Source organism: Mustela lutreola, chromosome 1 (assembly GCF_030435805.1).
Source record: "Mustela lutreola isolate mMusLut2 chromosome 1, mMusLut2.pri, whole genome shotgun sequence".
Classification (NCBI taxonomy): domain Eukaryota; kingdom Metazoa; phylum Chordata; class Mammalia; order Carnivora; family Mustelidae; genus Mustela; species Mustela lutreola.
The window spans coordinates 196,220,711-196,242,762 of NC_081290.1; the positions used below are offsets into that span (position 1 = coordinate 196,220,711).

Sequence of the window (22,052 nt, forward strand, 5' to 3'; positions counted from 1 at the left end):
TTGTTTATCCATTTATTCTTTGATGGACTTGTTTGTACTTGTTGAATTGTTTGTACTGTCTACTTTGTGAATTGTACTTTGAATTGTTTGTATGTATTGACTATTGTGAATAATACTGTTGTGAACATGGGTGTACAAATATCTATTTGAGTCTCTGCTTTCAGTTCTTTTGGGTATTTGCCTAGAAGTGGAGTTGCTTGTTATATGGCAAATCTATTTTTAATATTTTGAGATAACCCTATAGTGTTTGCCAGTGCAGCTATACCATTTTACATTCCCACCATACTAGGGTTAAAAAACAATTTAAAATGAACACCAACTTTATTTTGTCATGAAAGGACCCTAGTCTTCCACAGCTTTGCTTCTTCCCTTCCCCATTATGTTTTACTGATGTCACAGATTACATTCTTATATACCCATTAACATAGATTTATAATTTTTTTTATGCATTTATCTTTTAAATCCTGTGCAAAAGTGGAGTTCTCAGTTTTCTGATTATACATAAGGCTTCATTTTTCTCTGGCTGTTTAAAATTTTTTTTTCTTTGAATATGGAGGTTCATCAAAAAGTTAAAAATAAGAATACCATACAATCCAGTAATCCCTTCCAGCGTATTTACCAAAAAACTAACTAAAAACACTAACTAACCTAAAAACACTAATTCAAAAAGATATATTCATCTTGCTTATTGTAGCATTATTTACGATAGTCAAGAAGCAATGCAGCAACTTAATGTCTATTGATACATGAATGAATAAAGAAGATAAGGGGTATGTGTGTGTGTTGGAATATTACTCAACCATAAAAAAAGAAAATTTTGCTATTTGTGACAATACGGATGGACCTTTTATGGATATTGTGCTAAATGAAATAAGAGGAAGATAAATTTCATATGATTTCACTTATATGTGGAATGTAAAAAAAATTTTAAATCCCAGAAACAGACTAAAAAATATAGAAGAAACTGGTGGTTGCCAGAGAGGAGAAAGGTGAGTGATGGGTGAAATAGGTAAAGGGGGGTTAAGAGTTACAAAACTTCCAGCTTTAAATAAATCACAAGGATGAAAGGATAGCATAGGGAATATAGTCAATAATATAATAACTTTTTATGCTGACAGATAGTAGGTGTACTTACTGTGGTGAACATTTCATAATCTATATAATCAAATCTAGATAATTTTCAAATCACACCTGAAACTAATATAAGATTGTATGTCAATTATAATTCAATTAAAAATAAAAAAATTAAATATTTTTTCATTGTCTTTAGTTTTTGGACATTTAATTATGATGACTCTTAATGTAGATTTTTGTCTTGAGTTTTTATGTAAGTTCTAGTTAGTTAGCAATCTTGGTTTCAGAGTAGAATTTAGGGATTCACACTTACATGTAATACCCAGTGCTCATCATAACAAGTGCTCTTCTTAATCCCCATCACCCATTTAGCACTTCCCCACCAACCTCTGCTCTAGCAACCCTATTCTCTATAGCTGAATCTCTTATAGTTTGCTTCTCCACTCTCCTTTTTCCTTCCTTCTATTTTTCATGTTTTGTTTCTTGAATTCCACATCTGAGTGAAATCATATAGTATTTGTCTTTCTCTGATTTATTTTGCTTAGCATAATACACTGTAGTTCCATCCACATCATTGCAAATGGCAAGATTTCATTCTTTTTGCTATACACACACACACACACACACACACATCCACATTCTGTTCATCAGTTGATGGACATTTGGGCTCTATCCATAATTGTAGCTATTTAGCTGTTTGATAATGTTTGATAAACATAAGGGTGCATGTGTGCTTTATGAATAGTGTTTTTGTGTCCTTTGGGTAAATATTTTTATGTCCTTTGAGTAAATACCTCGTAGTGCAATTGCTGGGTCGTGTTAGGTTAACTCCTGCCGTGAAGGGTGAAGAAGAGAGAGGAGACGGTGGCTCTATGGCAAACACAATTTTTATTGTGGCAACAGAAGCCAGCAGAGGGCGTCACTAGCTAAGACTGGAGCTCTTGTCGCTTGCAGACTTAGGGGTAGTTAGAGGTTCTAACTGAGGAGGTGAGTAAAAATTTTTGCAGCTAGTCATTGGTAGAGTTGCTAAGGAAGACTGCTTTTGCAGTTAAACATGTTTTTGTTGAACAGGATGTATACTCTGGTCCCAGGGTTTAGGTGGTAATTTTCCAGTCCAGTCATCTGAGGTGGTGGCTGGTAGAAAATGGCAGGTCTTTGGTTAACATTTCAGTCTGTTCTCCTTAAAAAAAAAAAAAAAAAAGAGAGAAAGAGAATTGGGGACAGGGAGGTGTCTGGGTGGCTCAGTCGCTAAGTGCCTGCCTTTAGTTCAGGTCATGATCCCAGGGTCCTGGGATGGAGCCCCACATGGAGCTCCACATCAGGCTCCCTGATTTGTGAGGAGTCTGCTTCTCCCTCTCCCACTCCCCCGCTTGTGTTCCCTCTCTCCCTGTGTCTCTTTCTCTGTCAAATAAATAAAATCTTAAAAAAAAAGAAAGATGGGGGATTGGGTTGTTGAGGGCAATGTGAATCATCCGCTGCTTCCTGCTGAGTGGAGATGTTGAGGTTATGGTGTTTTTCTGGCTTAGATGATATCTTATTTGGCACAGGAAGAAGATGATGACCGTGTGTTTTAGGTAGCTGGTAAAAGAAATTTAGTTCTTGGTAGATAAGCTAGATAGGACATTAAGTATTCAACAAAGTCGAAACAACAGAATTATGCCAAAAAAGGCAAGAGGGTCCAATAGCCAATAGAGGGCCATAGCCACTGTTGGCCATAAAGTAAGTCCCATCATTCATGAACCCATTCCATTGAGGTGAAGATGTTTTTTAAATAACTCAGGTGAGTGATGACCTGTCCAGTCTTACTGATACAAAATAGGCATTCCTCCTTTAGGAAAGTGTGTGTTCTGGGGCACCTGAGTGGCTGTGTTGTTTGAGTGTCTGCCTTCAACTCAGGTCATGATCCCAAGGTCCTGGAATTGAGCCCTGCATCAGGCTCCCTGCTCTTCGGGGAACCTGTTTCTCCCTCTCCCTCTGCCTGCTGCTCCCCCTGCTTGTGCTTTCTCTTTGTCAAATAAATAAAAAAAATCTTTTAATAAAAAAAATTAAGGTAAGTATATGTTCCCTCAACGTGGGCAATTAGGAGATTTGGTCTTTGGTTTGGTTTGGTTTTGGAGGGTCAATCTGTGTAAAGGAGAAAAGATTCTGGCAGGTGGGGTCTAGGGGAATTATGCATCTTTTAGGTTGAGTACGGAAAAAAACAAGTGGTGGATTGAGGAATGCAGGAAGCAGGGTGTAGGGTTTAGGCACAATGGGGTAAACAGGAAGTATAGCCTGGTTAACAATTTAGAGTCTTGGATAAGGACTTGTCCAATTTTTTGACGGCAACTAGGATAGAAGTGTTGTGGAGGAATTTGGTGGGTTTTAAGATATGAGCCTGAAAGAGTTTGGAAATACGGGGCTTTAATCCCTGAAGGCCTGCAGGGCTTAGTGGATATTGTAGCTGATGAAGAGAGGGGGATTTTGGAGTTTGATTGTGACAGATGTATGGTGAGTGGCTATGGTGGGTTCCACAGTGTATGGAGGGATCCACTTGTGGGAAGAGGGTGAGTAGAGGAAATAGAGGGGAGGGAGAAGCATATAGGTGACAAAGTAGGATGAAGGGGGTTGAGTTGGAGGGTGCAAATTGGAGGGAGGCCTGGAATTTGCTTAGAATGTCTCTCCCTAAGATTGCAGGGGAGCATTGTGGGGTAACTAAAAAGGAATGAATGAAGGGAGTGTCAGGTTGCAGAGTAAAGGGCCAGTTGTTTATGCGTGGAGGGTATCCACCCCAACAGTAGAGATGGAGGAACTGTGGAGAGGGCTGGAAAACTCTGGTAAGAATGTTGCTCCCGTGTCCAGTAAGAAAGAGATGGGTTTACCAGATACTGACAGCATTACCCTGAGTTCTGAGACAGTGATGGTGGTGGGGTCCACAGACCCTGGGCCCTGTCGGTCTTTGGTGGCCAGACCCATTAGGTTCCCCAGGCCTAGATTTGGGTTAGGGGATTGGTTTGAATTGGAAGTGGTTGGAAGGGAAACAGTCTCGCAGAGTACCGTCCAACTTCCAGTGCCCTTTCTGCCACAGATAGGACAAGGTTTTGGTGGCGGTTTGGGATTGCGGCAAGCTGTTGCCCAGTGGCCCTGTTGATGGCATTTAAAGCATGGTCGTGGTGGGGTTATGCATGGGGCATTAGGTTTTTGAGTACCCTGAGAGCCTTGCCTGATGGCAGCTGCCAGTATCTGATATTTTGCCTGATTTCTTTTGAGTTTTTTGGGTTTTTGCTCCTCCTCTATATTATCAAATACCTTAAAGGCCACCTTAATTACATCCTGTTGTGGGGTTTGTGGGCCATCTTCCAATATTTGGAGTTTTCATGGATATTTGCGGCCAACTGTGAAATGAGGTACAAGTGAAGTTAAATCTTTTCCTTGTCTGTGTTGGCAGTGAGAGTAGTGTATCTTGTTATAGCTTTTAAAGGCCAGGAGTAGAAGGGGGCAGGGTTTTCATTAGGGCCCTGGGTAACTTTTTTATCTTTTTATAATTGATGGCCTTGAGGGTAGTGTTATCTATACCAGCCAGGAGGTAAATAATCATGTGGCCCCCTCCTCTGTCTATCGGGTATATTGGGCAGATAGTCCCATTTGGAATCCATTTTGGGGATAGCAATGATGCCAATGGGTTGTGGGTGGCATCCTGTTGATGGAGGGTGTCTACATGAATTTGAGCCGCTGCCCAGATATGCTCCCAGTCCTTAGGGCAGAGGGTGGACAAGAGGATGACATAGATGTAGTAGTTAAGATTATAGGACTGGTTGATGTATAGGAATTCTTTTCAGAAGGTGGTAGGGTTGGTGGTGAAAGAGCCCAAGCACTTTTTAATTTGGGAAAGGTCAGCAAGGGAGAACGGCACATGAATGCAGACAATGCCTTCTGCCCCTGCCACCTCCTTGAGGAGGGGAGTGTGTTGGCAGGGGCATAAGATTTTGGGGGGGGGTTGGGGGATGGGCAAGGAGGCACTGATGGACTAGAGAAGGGGGCACAGAAGTGAGAGGTGGTAATGGAGGCAATGTATCTGCCTGAAATTGCAAGCAGGTTTTTTGGGGAGGAAGCGGGGGGGGGGGGTTGGGATTTTCTTTTGAGGAGAAGGACTTGGCAGGGCAAATAGGGTTGACAGGGTTTAGATTGGAGGTGGACAAAGGCCTGGATAGAAGGAACCTCAGACCATTTTCTATTGTGTTGGAGGAAGTTTCTGAGGTCATGTTCTATTTGGAAATTAAAAGTGCCATTTTCCAGGGTGGCAAATCCACTGAAGAGAGTCAACAGAGCTCTCTGAGGACAGACCATGAAGGTAGGTGGGGCCCAAGATGTCACCTGGGTGACCTTTACCTGATCTGGAGGGAGGTAGCTCTCAGGAGCTCTGAGGTCAAAAGCAGAGAGTTCAGGAAGGGTTTTTTGTTTTGTTTTGTTTTTTTCCTGAAAAAGTTTCAAAAGAGGTCATGGCCAGAATGCATCATGGATTTCCTGGAGGGTGGTGTTTTAAAGTAATTTTCACCATAGCTCTATAACCAGCTTCCTGGACTTAACAATCGGGAGTTTCCTTACAGGGCTTGGCTCTTCCTTGCATACTCCATCCTTAAGCACTGGGAAAGCTATCCCAGACGCGGGTTCTGGCACTGTTTGCAAAATTAGTATTTGCATTGCTGGAGCTGAGGCTGAAATCAGTGTGGCGATATTTCGTATTGTCTAAGCTCACATATGATAGTGACTAAAGGTCTGTGAAATCCGTTGGGAAAAGAAAAAAACTGCACAAGTGTCCTGGATCGAGTGCTGGACTGCCACTGGCTCTTGACTGGACCGACAGAATTCTCAGGAGAAAAAGGGCTTGCTGAGGGGTCCCTGGGTTTTTGGGGAGTCTCCATGCAGACTTGGGGTGGGAGGGACTGGCTGTGAAAATTCAAGGTGAGGGGTTGGGGGAAGATGGCCCACTAGGGGCCCCCTCTGTCAGTGCAGCGTGGCTGCTGTCCCTTCTTACCTGGCAACCTGACTCCTCAGGACCATGGGGTGTTTTTTCCCACTGACTGAATCACTCATTCTTTCAACAAAAATGTGTTGTTTACCTCGAATGTGAGAAACACTTGATCTTAGAGGCCACAAATCAGAGATTCTCTTTTCTTGTCTTTCTCTCTAGATGACAGTCTCCTGTATGGATACTCAGGATGGTGCCCTTCTTAAGACCAAGGGCACAGCTTTTAAAATTAGGAGAAATAGTATACATGTCTTAAATTTACCACATTATATCTGTTCTCCGCATGTCTTTCTGTAGATCAGAGTTGCCATCTGGCCCGATTTTCCTTAGGCTTCCTTATGCTCAGAGAAATTACTTACACTCCACTCCTTCCTCCGCATAGTACAGGTCTGTTGGTTGTGAATTCTCTTCCTGTTTGCTTATATGAAAATGTATTTGTTACCTTCATTTTTGTAGGATAATTATGTTGTTTGTAACATTTTGGCGGACAGGCTTTTTCTTTTATGGTTTTAAACATACAGTTTTCTTGTTTTGTGCTCTCCTGTTTCTGATGGGAAGTCAGCTGGTATTTGTGTCAGTGTTCTCCTATACACATTATTACAATGTATCTTTTGTCTGGATCAATTTTGAGTTTATTTTCTTTACCTTTGAATTTTGAATTCTTTACCTTTGAATTTGACTATTATGTGCCTGTGTGGTTTTCTATTGTGTTTATCCTACCCTTAGTTCACTGAACTTCTTAGTTGTGTAAGTTTATGTTTTCACCCAATTTGGGAAAATTTTGACCATTTTCTTAATCCTTCTTCTATCTCATTATCCTATTCTTCTGAGACTCCAATTAATTATATGTTCTATTGCTTGTTATTGTCCCGCAAGTCACTGAGGATTCGTTCACTTTCTTTGATACTTTTTTCCCCCCTGTTTTTCAAATTGGGTAGTTTCTATTGAGCTCTCTTCAATATTGCTGACTCCTATGTGGTCTCCAATATGCTGTTAAGATTATGTTATTTTTTTCAGTTATTGTACTTTTCAGTTCTAAAATTTCCATTTTTTAAAAAAGATTTATTTATTTATTTATTGGACAGAGAGATTACAAGTAGGCAGAGAGGCAGGCAGAGAGAGGAGGAAGCAGGCTCTCCGCTGAGCAGAGAGCCTGATGCAGGGCTCGATCCCAGCACCCTGGGATCATGACCTGAGCTGAAGGCAGAGGCTTAACCCACTGAGCCACCCAGGCGCCCCCCATTTGGTTCTTTTTTATAGTTTTAGTTTCTATGTTGAGATTCCTTATCAGTTCATTTATATGACACTATTTTCCTTTAGTTTCTTGAACATATCTCTACCAGCTGCTTTTTGCTTTTGTTCACTAATTCCATCTTAAGGTCAGTAACCTTTTTTTCTTTCCTATGGGTCACATTTTTATTTATATTTCTACTAATTTCTTATTATATAGTGGACATAGTGAATGATGCATTGTAGGGGTTCTGGATTTTGTGTGTGTTCCTTTGAAGAGTGTTGACTTGCGTTCTCCTAGGTTGAATTGTAATTGAATTGTAGTCCAAACTCTGTCTTCTTTGAGGTAGACAGCAGCACACATCTCTTGCAGCTTCTGGCTGCCATTGTCAGACCTCCAGGAGTCAGTGATCAGCCAAGAATTTGGTCACAGTTTATACTCATTTTGAGGTTTAATTATGACTTCTTTCTTTCTAGGATTTCCTTTTATAGCTGCTCTGCCAGCCCTAATCTTTGTTCTCTGAATCCACAAATCAGTAAACTGTGGGATTTTGCCTCCCCTTGGTATGTGGACAAAGAAGTCCTCTCAGGCATAAAGCCCCAGACTTGCAAATCTTGCTTGACCCTGTTCCTGTCTTTTTTAGGGGGGACTTTTATCCAGTACCTTTCAAGGAACTTTCGAGTAGTTCTTTCTTATTTTTCACCCTGTTTATAAGTGTTATCTAAAAGAGGGTTAGTTCGACCAACTACTCCATTATTAATGGAAGCCAGAACTTCCCTTCCATTTTAACCACATTTTTGAACTTATTTCTTCAACGTATGTAGCTATATTTATAGAATAGTTTTAGCTAATATTTATCCCCCTCCCTCAAAAAAATATATTAATAATGTTATTAAGATTTCTTTTTTCTTCTTGCTCTCAGTAGACCATATTTCTTTCGTTCTTTTTAATTTTTTTTTAAGATTTTATTTATTTGAGAGAGAGAGAGCACAAGTAGGTGAAGAGGTCAAGGGAGAGATGAATATCCAAGCAGACTCCTGAGTTGGGAGCCCCATGCAGGGCTCGATCTCAGGACCCATGCAATCAGGACCTGAGCCGAAACCAAGAGTTGGATGCCTATCAGATTGAGCTACCCAGGCACCCAAGTAAACCATATTTCAAGTTGAGAATTCTTTTGGAATTTTATTTTTATTTTTATTTTTTATTTATTTATTTTAAGATTTTATTTATTTATTTGACAGAGAAATCACAAGTAGATAGAGAAGCAGGCAGAGAGAGAGAGAGGGAAGCAGGCTCCCTGCTGAGCAGAGAGCCCGATGCGGGACTCAATCCCAGGACCCTGAGATCATGACCTGAGCCGAAGGCAGCGGCTTAACCCACTGAGCCACCCAGGCGCCCCTGGAATTTTATTTTATTTTGGATTATTTATTTGTTTATTTGACAGAGAAATAGAGAGGGAACACAAGCAGGGGGAGTGGGAGAGGGAGAAGCAGACTTCCAGCTGAGCAGGGAGCCCCATGTGGGGCTCAATCCCAGGACCCATGGGATGATGACCTGAGCTGAAGGCAGACACCCAAGGACTGAGCCACCCAGGTGCCCCTTTTTTGGAGTTTAAGTTCCAGGTCTTGGGCCTTTATTTTTGAATGCCAGTTAATCAAGGGATAGTACTGTGTGTTCAAAATAATTTTCACTTAGAAATTTGAAAAGGAACCTGAAGGAGTCTCTGAACCACCCCCATTTATTTTGGCTTGTGACAAAACTCTCCAATTTGTCTTGCTTAGGATCCTGTAATCTTAATTGCATAAAATTGTTTTCAGGATTAAAACAGAAAGCATAAAAAAAAAACGCTAAATGTATCACATAGCATAGAATATATATTCTGTAAGTGCTAGTTACCATTCTCTTCACAATGATGATTGTCTTCATGGAAATACATATCTAAAGTAGTGTCTAAAGCCAAATATGTATCTAAAGCCAGCCCATTTGGTTTTAAGCAAATAGCACATGCTTAAATCTATATGTATGTGTGTGTATAATTTTTAAAATTTCAAAAACAGTAAAATTTTTTTTTAAAGATTTTATTTATTTATTTGACAGGCAGAGATCACAAGTAGGCAGAGATGCAAGCAGAGAGAGAGGAGGAAGCAGGTTCCCTGCTGAGCAGAGAGCCCGATGTGGGGCTTGATCCCAGGACCCTGAGATCATGACCTGAGCCGAAGGCAGAGGATTTAACCACTGAGCCACTCAGGCGCCCCCAGTAAAATCTTTTTTAAAAAATATTTTATTTATGAGGGAGAGCATGAACAGGGGAGAGGGGCAGAGGGAAGAGGAGAAGCAGACTCCCCGCTAAGCAGGGAGCGGGACTGTGGGACCTGAACTGAAGGCAGACGCTTCACTGACTGAGCTACCCAGTTACCTGTAAAATGTTTCTTGATGTAGTATTCCAAGAGTTCTTAAGCATGAAATCTAAGGCCTTGTCCATAAAAGAAAAAATTGAATTTTATAAAAATTGAAGTCTTTTGCTCTGCGCAAGAGCAGAGCACTTAACACTGTTAAGACCACCCAGCTGATCTCAGGAGGTTTTAAACAGGTGTGGGAGAGCAGTGGCTAAAAGGAGATGTGCTTGTGTTGGGAGGGGGGATTGATTTTGGTCTTGGAAGAACCATTCTGCCTAGTATTTATCATGTGGTGGAAACAACTCAAATTGAAATCATGCAGATTTGGTTTTGAAATCTGGCCCTGGCTCAATGTAACTCTGTAACCATGGCCAGTTTGGAGCAACGTGGTGTACTAATAAATAAATGTGTGTATTTGTAAACCAAGGATGACACTGTCTTTCTTGTTTGCCTTACTGGGCTCTTTCCTGAGGATCAGATGAGACCATGTATGTAAAAACATTATTAAAGAATATAACACTAATACAAGGTGAGAGAGGGACTATTACAGTATTTCTACCTGCTTCTCTATACTGAGATGATCCTGTAACATTGTGTGAGAGAAAGATTTAAACAGTATGACCTCCTGCGTATTTATATAGCAAATAAAAAAGAGACATTTTGTTATCATTATGTGATGAGTAGACTCGAAGACTGAAAACCCAAGAGCCAATGAAGGGATGAGTTTTGGACACCATCATGGGCTAATAGAAGGGGGTGGGGTTTCTAATAGGATGGACACGGAGTGGGGTCAGAGAAGGTCCCACAGTATTGTTCAAGCTACTCTGCGTTTCTCTTTGTGTCTTCCCTGGAGGACCCCACCGCTTTGATGAATGTGGAGTGATTTAGAACACGTCCACTTTAGTGTGTGGAGAGGAAGCAAGCTCAGGCCGACCCTGCAGCTGGCTGATGGGAAAAGAAGTGCATCTCCAGGCTGTATTCTTGACCATGCAGAATTTATTGAGAAAGAAAAGTGTGTTGAGAGATGGGGTAAGGGAAGACAGATGACAGATAAGAAAGGGTAACGGGGCATGGATAGGAGAGGGAAGGGGAGGTATTTGAACATCCTGACACTCAGGCGGAGGCAGAAATGATTAGTTATTGGCTGGGAAAGAAACAAAATATAAATCGAGCCCTGTATGATGATGGAGAAGTTTTGCTGCCTGAGTCAGGGCAGGAAGCGAGGGCACAGGCTTCTAGAGCTTGTTGCAAAAAGATTGGTTCCGACAGCATATAATTTGCATCCTGGTTCCGTGGGAGAAGAGGTTCATAGACGGGCACATGTTCTCACACCCCTGAACCATGAATTGGAGTTTTCCACCTGAAAGAAGCAGAGACAGACTGTAGTGAGCAGAAGGCTTCCTCCTCTGACCTTTGTCTTCATCCATGGTCCCCAGTATCTCCATGAAGGCATGACCAAGACCTCCAGCTTGTATATCTTCCTCCCCCACTCCTTCTGCCTGTCTTTTCTGTGCCCTTCCCCACATCTGCTGCCTCCAGCCTCTACTGAGGGACTAGACAAACCACAAGGGAAGTCAGACAGTGTGGTTCACAGGACGGCAATAACCAAGATCCTTTATTCGGGGATGAAGAATGAGTATAGTAAGGGTAGAGGGTATGGGAATAAAGCAGAACAGGTCTGGCAACCTATGAACACTGACTGACAATTGTTTATTCATTTATTCAGTATTTGCTAAATGCCTACCATGTACTAAACATTTGTGCTAAGTGCTAGGAACATATAGCCATGAACAAGACAGACACGATCCTGAGCTTATGGTCAATGTCTCAACATCTCAAGGTGCAACTCCTCCATTTCTTTTGTAGGAAGAGACCGCAAGTCTCCCTGTCTCCTTTTAAGACACCATAGACCTGTTGGGAAGGGCCCTTCCCTCCCCATCAGCAGCTAGAATTGTGCTCTTAATTCAGGATAAGGTTCTCCTGAGTCTTCAAGTTTCTGGGGAAGTGCAGCTTGACCCCTCCTCTGGCTCCCGCCACCCCAGCTGCTCTCAAGAGTACTCAGTTGATGTGTGTCTCTGGCACAGACTGTGTTATGAAGTCCCCACGTACCTTCAAAGATCTTCTTTAACATGCACTGCTGGGAATTCTGAGTGGAGCAGACTCCCTCTCCACGAAGACATTTTCCTTGATCATTCATATATGAACATGTGTGGCAATTTAATATTGGGCCTGCAAATTTAAGATAAGCCTGATGAAATTTCCCGATGGACCAGGCGTAGAGAGAGCCATGAGTCCCAGGGAGAGGGATGGTGGGCAGTAAGTAGCCTGGATACCACATATCTTTTTATGGTTCTTATTGGCATTTGAGAGCCCTGCATCTGATAGAGCGTAGTTTCTCCTCTGGACCAGAGGAAATTCCTTCATTCTTACTACTTCTTCTATAAATGTCATTGCTGAAGAATCCCAGATTTCTCTCTACAATACTGATGTTTACTCCAATTCATATCCCCACTGGCTCTGCCATGTATAACTCCATAGGAGCAAAGTAGACCTTTAATCACGTGATTGGCTCCCCATTTTACTCTCCCATCATATTGTCACCCACAAGGCACACTTAGAGTAAGAACTGACTGATTAATAAGCTAATGTTAGAGGGTCTGGGTGTTATGAGCCTGGGGGGCTCAGTGGGTTGAGCGGCTGCCCCTGGCTCAGGACATAATCCCAGGGTTCTGGGATCGAGCCCCGCATAGGGCTCCCTGCTTAGCAGACAGCCTGATTCTCCCTCTCCCTCTGCCTGCCGCTCTGCCTACTTATACTCTATCTCTCTGTCAAATAAATGAATAGAATCTTTATTTTTTTAAAAAGGCTATATTAGAATGCTCTAATACTGCAAATTCTGTAAAGAGTGATCAGTCTCCATTTTCAAGTTGACCTTCAACAATGTCAATTTGTTGGGGTGCCTCGGTGGCTCAGTAGGTTGAGCATCTACCTTTGGCCCAGGTCATGATCCCAGAGTCGTGGGATCGAGCCCCGCATTAGGCTCTCTGGTCTGTGGGTAGCCTGTTTCTCCCTCTCCCAACCCCCGCTTGTGTTCCTCTCTCCCTGTCTCTCTGTCAAATAAATAAATAAAATCTTTATTAGAAACAAAACAACAATGTCAATTTGCACAAAGGGCATTCTTTTTGAAATGCTTCCATTTGCCTCTTTTACTATGTCCATTACCAGTTCCCTACTTAAGGAAGGATAAAGAAATAGGTGAGATGTGGGCTTTGGAGTCAGACCAACTTAACTTTGAATCCAAGGATTGCTACTTTCTAGCTATGTGATGTTAGCCCCACTTCTCTCATCTGAAGTTGTGCGATGGAAGGAACTATGAAGTGCTTATGTCTGGTAATATCTTGAGGGGTCAAACTCTGGATCTTGCTTTCCTTTCTTGAACAACCTCTCTTTAGTAAGAGCCAAAGGATTGCACTTGCGATGGGAACCTTTTTAGGAATCTAACAGACAAGAGTGAGTTCATGCTTTATTTTCTTTGTTCAAATAAAATGGAGCCACCAGCTCCAGGGCTAGTCATCTCTTCCCAGAGTTGGCGAGGCATTCTAACATAGTTTGTTGAGGCAGATTAACGTGAAGCTCATGAAGGTGAGTGTCCCATGAGCTCCTTCCAAGGGAGCAGTGGGCATTTGTATTCATAATTTCTTTTTTTTTTTTTTTAAGATTTTATTTATTTATTTGACAGACAGAGATTACAAGTAGGTAGAGAGGCAGGCAGAGAGAGGAGGAAGCAGGCTCCCCGCTGAGCAGAGAGCCCGACATGGGGCTCGATCCCAGGACCCTGGGACCATGACCTGAGCTGAAGGCAGAGGCTTTAACCCACCGAGCCACCCAGGCGCCCTGTATTCATAATTTCTTATGTAGGGTGAAGTTGGAGGGACTGTTGGCATTTTGTATTTGTCATTTTATTTTTTAAAGGGCCCTCAAAATTGTTTCGCCTTCAGGGCTCCACAAAACCTATATCCTGCCTCCTGGTATTATTGTAAAGAGATGTAACGAGTGTTTTTGAGAGAGCTGTCTGTGAAGTGTTTGTGAGCTAGTCTTCTATATGCTCTCCTTAAAGTTGGGTGTCTTGATGTGTTGCCTGTTTTTCTCCTGAAGTCAAGGACAAGAACCCATCCAGATATATTTCACCCAAAAATGTGCCTCACCTGAAAATGTGCTTGATGGTGGAATGCCTGAAGGCTGGTCACCCAGTGGCTTTTCACCTGAAACTTGTTCACTTGAAGCCTGCTCACCTGAAGCTTGTTCACTTGAAGCCTGTTCACCAGAAGGCTTCTCACTGGAAGCTTGTTCACCTGAAGGCTTTTCAGTTGAAACCTGTTCACCTGAAGCCTGTTCACCTGAAAGTTTTTCGCCGGAAGGCTGTTCACTGGAAGGCTTTTCACCTGAAGACTGTTCGCCGGAAGGCTGTTCAACTGAAGGCTTTTCACCTGAAGACTGTTCAACTGAAGGTTCACCAGAAGTGTGCTCTCCTGAAGCACGTTCACCTGAAGTGTGTTCACCCGTAGCATGCTCACCTGAAGTGTGTTCACCTGAAGTGTGTTCACTCGAAGTGTGCTCACTGGAAGTATGTTCAGCTGAAGTGTGCTCACCTGAAGAGTGCTCACTTAAAGTGCTCTCGCCTGCAGAAGTCTCATATAAAGCCTCACCATCTGAAGGGTTTCCAAGTGAAACGTACTCACCTGAAAATTGCTGAACTGAAGCTTGATGATCCATGGAGCCAGGAGGCTCATCAGGCTGACCTGATGCTCCTGGGGTGGAGAAGAAACAAGAGAGACAGTGAAGGCGAGAGAAAGAACGGGATAAGGACTGCTTTGCTTATGCAATAAGGCTAACGTGGGATTCCTGGGTTTCCTGTAGGCCTGCTCAGGGATCTGAAGATATTGCAGATGTTGGAGGAAATCAACTAATTACTCGAAAAGACCATGAAGGTCAGAGGCGTTAATGAAACACACAGAGACTGCCTCTGGCACTTAAAGGAAGAATTTTAAGATCCACGTTATTTATTTTTTTTAAGACTTTATTTGTCAGATTGAGAGAGAGAGAGAGAATGAAAGCGCCCAAGTAGGGAGAGCAGCAGGCCGAGGGAGAAGCAGGCTCCCCACTGAGCAGGGAAGGGACTCAGTCCCAGCACCCCAGGATCATGACATGAACCAAAGACAGACACTTAACCGACTGAGCCACCCAGGCATCCCTGAGATCCACATTATTAAGAAATGTAGAGGGGGGTCCCCTAGCCCATGTACCAAAAGCACCCAAAGGGAAAATTGTGTGCCTCCCTGACAAAGATAGCATCAGGAAATCACTGTGCCATCAATCACATTATCAGAAGTCTACCACCAGCCCTCCCTCCCGTTTCTTTCTGGGTGAAAGTCAGGAAGGATGAAAATACAAAAGGGAAAGAGAAAGCAACTCGGTTCAATAAGTAAGTAATTCTAGCTAAAATTGAAAATACAAGATTTTACCCTTTGGACAGGATAATTTAAACCAGAGATGACAAATATCTAATGAACTCACTAAAATGACCAGACAAGATTTAAGATATCTTTATTTGGCAATTTCAAATTCTTTCTTACACTCAGTCCCTAATCCATGCAGGTTGGAGACTCAAAGATGGGATCAGTTATTAAGATAAAAAACATTATTTGCTTATTTATTTCTGAGTTGAGATTCCTTGTGATGTACCATTTATACTCACTTCATGTAGTTGCATGGGTTTTCAGTAAGATAAACTGTGAAGTGCCCAGTTCATTGCTTAAGTGTTCAATTAATTTAACTTTTCTCTCTTCCCCACTTTACACTAGGACTTAAAAATCTCTTAGCCGGTCATTCTCTTTTGGCCAGTCCCTTCTACTTTTAATCCATCTCATCAGTGACTGTTAGACAAATATTCTTTAGGTAGTACTTTTTATTTTATTGAATGTAGCACCAAACAATTTGATTATTACTATGTGCTTAGACTGAGTAATTCAGAGGAGGGTGGGTAGACTATAAAAGGACTGAGTTATTAATCCTAGCCAAAATCTGAGAGGAATGACAAGATCTCTTGAGGACGAGGTAGCCTAGGGCTCCAAATTACCCTTATCTCTGTGAGAGTCCTACAATAGATTCATGTATTCTGGATGATTCATAGTTCTTATAATCTACAACTTTCTGAAAGACTGGGATTAGAATATGTTGATAAACGAAAGGTAAGATTTGGAAAGGCTTTGGGGAGGTTTCTATTTTTGAAAGTTGTTATTGAATATTATCTGCTTGACTGTTTAACAGTTAACAGGAGTTTTAATAAATTTCTGATGTAGAAAGGAGGCTTGAAAAAACACACTCATTTTACTCATTCTTAAAGTTGACGAGTCACTGCTTTGCTATGTGGCTGGCATATACTACCACCTGGTAGCTATGTATCTACATTTCTGAATCAACTTTGAAAATCTAAGAGAGCAAAAAACAAAATCTCGGACAACCAACATTACAGAAAACACTTTGTCATTTCACCAACAGTTCGGATCTCATGGCCTCTCTCTTCTCCTCTAGGAAAAATGAGGGAATATAACCCATGAAAGAGGACCCTGCAAGAGGAAATACAGACAGCTGGATGGATAGAACATGGCCATGACAGAGAGGCTTGTAAGGTCTCTGGCCCATAGCCCTGCTGTGTTCTGAGATGGCTTTCTGGGTACATCACATTCCCATCTCCTTACATCTTTCCTTGCTACATTAACTACACAAGGATCCCTTGCACTCCATTCATTGGGACAAACATTCATTGTACTTTCACAAAACCCTTAGACCTGTTTTCTGATCTCACAGAGCATCAGGTACAAAAGATGAGTGACTGAAAGAAGTAGTAGGAATGAGACTGTGCCCAACGGGCTTCTCTGATGGCAAAGCCATTACTAGGAGGAATCAACTGGCTTGGGAGCTCTCAGAGTTGAACTGGTTTAGCTATTCTTGATTCTGAGTCAGATTGATTTAGATAACTAATATTCTGGTCTTCCTTCTTCAAGGGCTAAAAGACGTGAAAGAATTCTCCCAGAGCCAAGATAGGGGACTCACCTCTGGGACATCCAATTAGATAAAGACTCATTAGTAAGAGAAACTTCTTCATCTGGATTTTGGGAAAGAGGAGACCCTGGCGTAGGGCACCCAAGAGTTGTGAAGGAAAACTGTGAGCAGAAGCTCCCAATGCTAAGTTACAGCTCCTGGGAATTCTAGAACCTTAGAGACCACCCATGTGCCTCACAATGGGTTGAGCTCTGAGGTTCTCATGCAGGCTGTTCAGGCAGGAATGGCTTTCTAACAACTCAGGGCAAATGATGCCACTGAAGGCTAATTTGCCAAGTATAACATGGTGTATTGGGGCTCTTTGCCCTATCTTAAAAAAAAAATCCTATTACCAAAATAATATTCTTTTTGTAATAAATTTTTAAAGCTATTCTCTTTTTGAAATGTTCTTGACAGCGAGCTGTGATTGCCTGATTATTTTGTGTTCGGCTCTTTGAATCAGCATCCCCCACCCTGTTTTGTTTTGTTTTGGTTTTGTTGTTGTTGTTGTTTTTTTTTTTTTAAAGATTTTATTTATTTATTTGACACAGAGAGAGAGATCACAAATAGGCAGAGAGTCAGGCAGAGAGAGAGGGGGAAGCAGGCTCTCTGCTCAGCAGGGATGCTGAGGCAGATGCGGGGCTCGATCCCAGGGCCCTGAGATCATGAATCCCAGGACCCTGAGATCATGACCTGAGCTGAAAGCAGCAGCTTAATCCACTGAACCACCCAGGCGCCTCTTTTTTTGGGGCCTGTAAACTAGTCTCTCTTGACCTGATCACCTGAAAGCTGGTTGTGTTTGGCTTCAGACTGCATTTAGCCAGTGGAAGATTTGAGGGGGAAACACACACACACACACACACACAGATTGAGATCAAAATACTTATTCTATATTTATTCTTCTTCCTTTCCTGCCATGGTTTTGACACCGGTTGGATCTTGACATGACAAAGCTGTTCTTGGGTGTCCTATCTTTTATGGCTCCTGCTCTCAACCAGGCTATGGTAACATGTTTTGACAGGAAACAAGTGGCAAATATAGGCCCAGAAAAGGGATCAACAAGGAATTGTTGAAAGCTGTGCCTTGAGTTATAATTTCTCTCTCGCTGTGGATGCAGCGAGGCATCCACCTGGTGGAAAGCTAGAACTGTGGGGGGTTGGGTGGCAGAGAGCTCTTGGCCCTCACCTCCTACTTCTTCCCTGCCCACCTCTGCTGGACCACTTCGTTATATGTAGTACTGAATGCTGGATCCGGTACAGCTGCATTTATCACTCTTACAATTATGGGTTTAATATTTATCTCTTCCATTGGTCTTAAGCTCCTTGAAAGCAGGGTCCCTGTCTGTGTCTTTTTCTTTTCCCCTGTCTGTCTTGATCGCTAAAGTACCCCCACTACCTAGTAGCAGTTTTGCCACATAATACATACTTAATAAATGCTTTGTGAATGAAGGAATGGATGAGTTGCCTTTTTTGGACCCCTCTCTGCCTCACAGAGGAAAGTTTATAGAAAGCTCTAAGAATGGTATGGCTGAAGACTGTGGGTTAGCTGGAAAAAATGGGATCAACAAGGGTCAAAAGTTGCAGAGGGAGGCCTACCCTACTTGGCTTGTGTAGGGGGACAAAACTAGGATTTGTGGTTTTGAGGCTGGGTTGCTGGGGAGTGGAGAAATGCATGAAGGAGCAAGTTGATAATTTTTTCTCCATGTGGAGAGTCTGGAGAAACAGCTGGGGATCAGACTGAGTCAGACTTTTGTTGACAGAAGCAGTGGAAATTCATGGAAAAGAAGAGGCACTATGTATAACACACACCAGTTGTTTAAAGTTTGGCAGCACGCTTTTATGCAGTTCTCAGAACTTTCTGGAACTTTGCTGCCTCATCCCTACCTAGGAGTCACAGTATTGAAAGGTAGGACCTAAAGCCTGAATGGTCTTTGTTGGGGTCTGCTATCAAAAGAATGAGACTGATACAAAGTGAAAGTTATGCAAAGCCTTATTCTTTTTTTTTTTTTTTTAAGATTTTATTTATTTATTTGACAGAGAGAGATCACAAGTAGGCAGAGAGGCAGGCAGACAGAGAGAGGAGGAAGCAGGCTCCCCACTGAGCAGAGAGCCCGATGCGCGACTCGATCCCAGGACCCTGAGATCATGACCTGAGCTGAAGGCAGCGGCTTAACCCACTGAGCCACACAGGCGCCCCTGCAAAGCCTTATTTTATGCCAAGCATTAGAAGTTAGACTGACTGGCCAGGGGAACGAGACTGAGACAAAGTGAAAGTTATGTGAAGCTTTATTCTATGCCAAGCATCGATGTCAGAATGACCAGCAAGGGCTGCCTCTGAAGAGAGCGACCCCCTCCCGATCTTATAGACTGGTTTTATAGGGCATAACCGTGACCCAAGGTATGTGGCTTCTATTGTTAAGGCGTTTACTCCCAGAATCGATACCCGGAACCATACCAGATACTACTGGGACATTTATTCCCGGAATGAAGTCCGTGGATGTAAACAACAATGTGGCTACCTAGGCAATATGGAGTTGCTCTGGTTAAGCAGGCCCTAATAGTTAAACAGTTTTTAACATTAAATTGGCCCTAACAGTGTTTCCTTAAACCTCAGCCTCCAACTTTTTCCTCCCTCTTTTTCTTAAAGTTAGCATGACGGGACTGTATCCTAATCCCACCCAGGCTGGCTTTCCTTAAGCTCTGTTTTGGAAACTTTCTCCCTGTGTCCCGTGGTCTGGCACTTTGGAGTCAAACCTGTGAGGATCTGAGCACACCGTATAAAAAACATGGAGTGATGGAGAATTTGCTGTGGGACCAAGAAGTGTTCGGGAGCTAAGATGTCCAGAGGCATTCCAGTTCCTGTGTCCTTCCTCTGTCCATCTCTGCCATCCCAGATGAGGGAAAGCTCCGGTTTCTTTTTTTTTTTTAGGATTTTTATTTATTTGTTAGAGAGAGAGAGAGAGAGAGATACAGAGCACAAGCACGTGCAGACAGAGTGGCAGGCTAGAGGCAGAGGGAGAAGCAGGCTCCCTGCCGAGCAAGGAGCCCGATGTGGGACTCGATCCCAGGACGCCGGGATCATGACCTGAGCCGAAGGCAGCCACTCAACCAACTGAGCCACCCAGGCGTCCCAAAGCTCCGGTTTCTAATGGCCTGAAGTGAAGTGAAGAACCCAGTAGGTGAACCCTGGTTAAAAAAAGAAAAAAAGATGCAGTCTGGTTTAAAAAGATGAGCTGAGCCAAATGGTCTTTTCCCAAGGGCTCACATGTAGTGGGAACACAGAAAGAGAGGCAAGTAGGCTCCCTAGGAATAGTCTTATGTATGGAGAGCTGAGAACCTCTCACTTGACCTGCTTCTTTGTGTGGTGGTGACTTAACCCGTGATGTGCTGGGAACTGTCTTGAACTGACTGATGAGAGCTGATGGGTCAAGTTTTAGGAATTCCATAAGCTGGTTGTTAAACACAGATATTATTAAAGTTAATGTATAAAAGGTATTATGTTAGAAACAAAGGTAAATACTTATCACTTCTTAATTATTTAATGATATTTTACTATTTATTATCTGTGCTCATAAGGTTATTTGGCACTGTTGTATCTTAGGCTAGAAATACTCTATAATGGTGGCCACATCTCAACTCCTTATTCAGTGACATTTGGATGGTAGCTCCAAATTGCTGTTTACACTGTGGAAGTCTTCAAATTCTTTCCTTCCAGCCTCGCCCCCACAAGCCAGTTTTAAGTGTTTACCAGCATACCAGGGTGCTAAACCCATGTACTTGTAACCTGGGGAAGGTGGCCAACTGTCAGGACACTGAGACCTTCCATGCTTCTTCAGCACTGGATCTCTTATCTGACTGGACGACTGATCAAACTAAGAGCCAAAAATTATGCTGTAATTGAAGCCAGATAAGGAATGATCGTTTACACTAATGGTTGCATCCAATCTTTAATTTGATGATAGCAAGGCCTCCTGTATCCTACTGTATTTTTTAGCATGTGAAAATCCTTTTGGAACTTCCCTTTACTTCCCCCGCACCCCAAAGTCTAGAATCACTAGCCCCTCACAATCCTGGGCAGCAGGGAGCAGCAAGGAGCTGAGGACAGCAACAACTCTTTTCTGCCCACGGGTCCTGTCCCTGTGCTTTAATAAAACTGCCTCCTTGTGGTTTTATTAAATAAATAAATAAATAAATAAATAACCAATGGTTATTTATGCTTTTATATTTTTTAAGATTTTCTCCTTTTTTATTTGAGAGAGAGAGAGTGAGAGAGCATGACTGGGGGGAGGGGGAGAGGAAGAGGGAGAAGCAGACTTTGTATAAATCTTTGTACAATCAGTCAGGGTTTGGTTTTGATTCGTTTGTTTGTTTTTTAGATTAGAGATATGAGTGTAATTATGCATTATTTCTCTTTCTCTATATAACTTATTTTCACTTAGTATAATACTCTCAAGGTCTATTCACGTTGTCATAAATAATGAGTCATTATTATGGCATGAGGCTCCACCCCAGGACCCTGAGACCATGACCTGAGCCAAAGACATCTCAGGCCCAACCCACGAGGCCACCCAGGTGGCTTGCCCACCCCCACTGGCTATTCATAAAGGTTTTTAGTCCTTCATACAAGGGTCTGTTCTTCCCTGAAGTCTGGGCGTTCTGCCACCTTTCTGCCAAGCTTAGTAAGGCTTACTCTGGGTGTTTCCTGCGGTTGGAACCCTGATGTCCAGGACTCTGCCTTCACTGGAGGCACCCACAGCCATTCCTCCTCTCACTCCTTGGGACTCTAACAGGGAACCAGGCCTCCTTCTTATAACTGATGGCAGAGAGGGATATTAGCCAATGGCATACTTTCTAAATATTTCCTTAGGTTTCCACAGTGCAGACCTATCCTTATGTTTATGTCATGGAACAGAGGAAGAGCACTGTAGTGTCATTTTATGGGCAACACCAGGCTGGCTGGAAGGATCCCAAGTTATCTGGTTTCTTGCATTCAGGAAAGAAGGAAGACATAAGGCAGAGATTTCAGAGGCCTCAGGGGGGTGTGGGGGTTGCAGGTCACATGGGTTGTGGGGCTCAGGATGTGGGGAGACACTCCTGAAACCAGAGCTGAACGACAAGCTCTTTCCGGCCTCTACCGCTTCATCCTTAACCACTCACTGAGAGCAACTGAACAAGGTTTCTTAATCTTAAAAAAAAAAAAAAAAAAAGCGCAACATTTTTGGGTAAACATCTAAATTCTTACT

The 22,052-nt window shown here is 42.6% G+C and overlaps 1 protein-coding gene and 1 long non-coding RNA gene across 5 annotated transcripts; one reads left to right on the plus strand and one right to left on the minus strand.

Annotated features, from left to right (window-relative positions):
• Positions 1 to 2,099: 2,099 nt before the first annotated feature.
• On the plus strand, positions 2,100 to 18,258 carry LOC131838258 (uncharacterized). Of its 2 annotated transcripts, none has more exons than XR_009356536.1 (3): positions 2,100 to 2,854; positions 13,865 to 15,191; positions 16,301 to 18,258. It is a non-coding gene; the product is annotated as an uncharacterized LOC131838258 (long non-coding RNA). The 2 variants fall into 2 exon arrangements; XR_009356538.1 differs by lacking the exon at positions 2,100 to 2,854 and adding an exon at positions 5,203 to 5,404.
• ACRV1 (acrosomal vesicle protein 1) lies at positions 10,571 to 21,619 on the minus strand. 3 transcript variants are annotated; one of them, XM_059184056.1, is made up of 4 exons: positions 21,500 to 21,619; positions 14,002 to 14,517; positions 11,819 to 11,938; positions 10,571 to 11,069 (listed from the first exon to the last, which is right to left on the minus strand). In XM_059184056.1, exons 1-4 carry the CDS (start codon positions 21,567 to 21,569, stop codon positions 10,945 to 10,947), a joined length of 831 nt encoding a protein of 276 aa, XP_059040039.1. In that variant the 5' UTR covers positions 21,570 to 21,619; the 3' UTR covers positions 10,571 to 10,944. The 3 variants fall into 3 exon arrangements, with proteins under 3 accessions (XP_059040039.1, XP_059040027.1, XP_059040033.1); XM_059184044.1 differs by having other exon boundaries at positions 10,587 to 11,069; positions 13,915 to 14,517; XM_059184050.1 differs by lacking the exon at positions 21,500 to 21,619 and adding an exon at positions 16,823 to 16,906 and having other exon boundaries at positions 10,592 to 11,069; positions 13,915 to 14,517.
• Between the last annotated feature and the right edge of the window lie 433 nt (positions 21,620 to 22,052).

Coding starts and splice junctions, on each gene's coding strand:
- ACRV1 (XM_059184044.1), bottom strand. CDS start 21,569: ATGGCTGTGGGTGCCTCCAGTGAAGGCAGAGTCCTGGACATCAGGGTT. Junction 14,518..21,499: donor AACCGCAGGAAACACCCAGA/GTAAGCCTTACT, acceptor TCTCCACCCCAG/GAGCATCAGGTCAGCCTGAT. Junction 11,070..11,818: donor GTTAAAGAAGATCTTTGAAG/GTACGTGGGGAC, acceptor TGCTTCTTTCAG/GTGGAAAACTCCAATTCATG.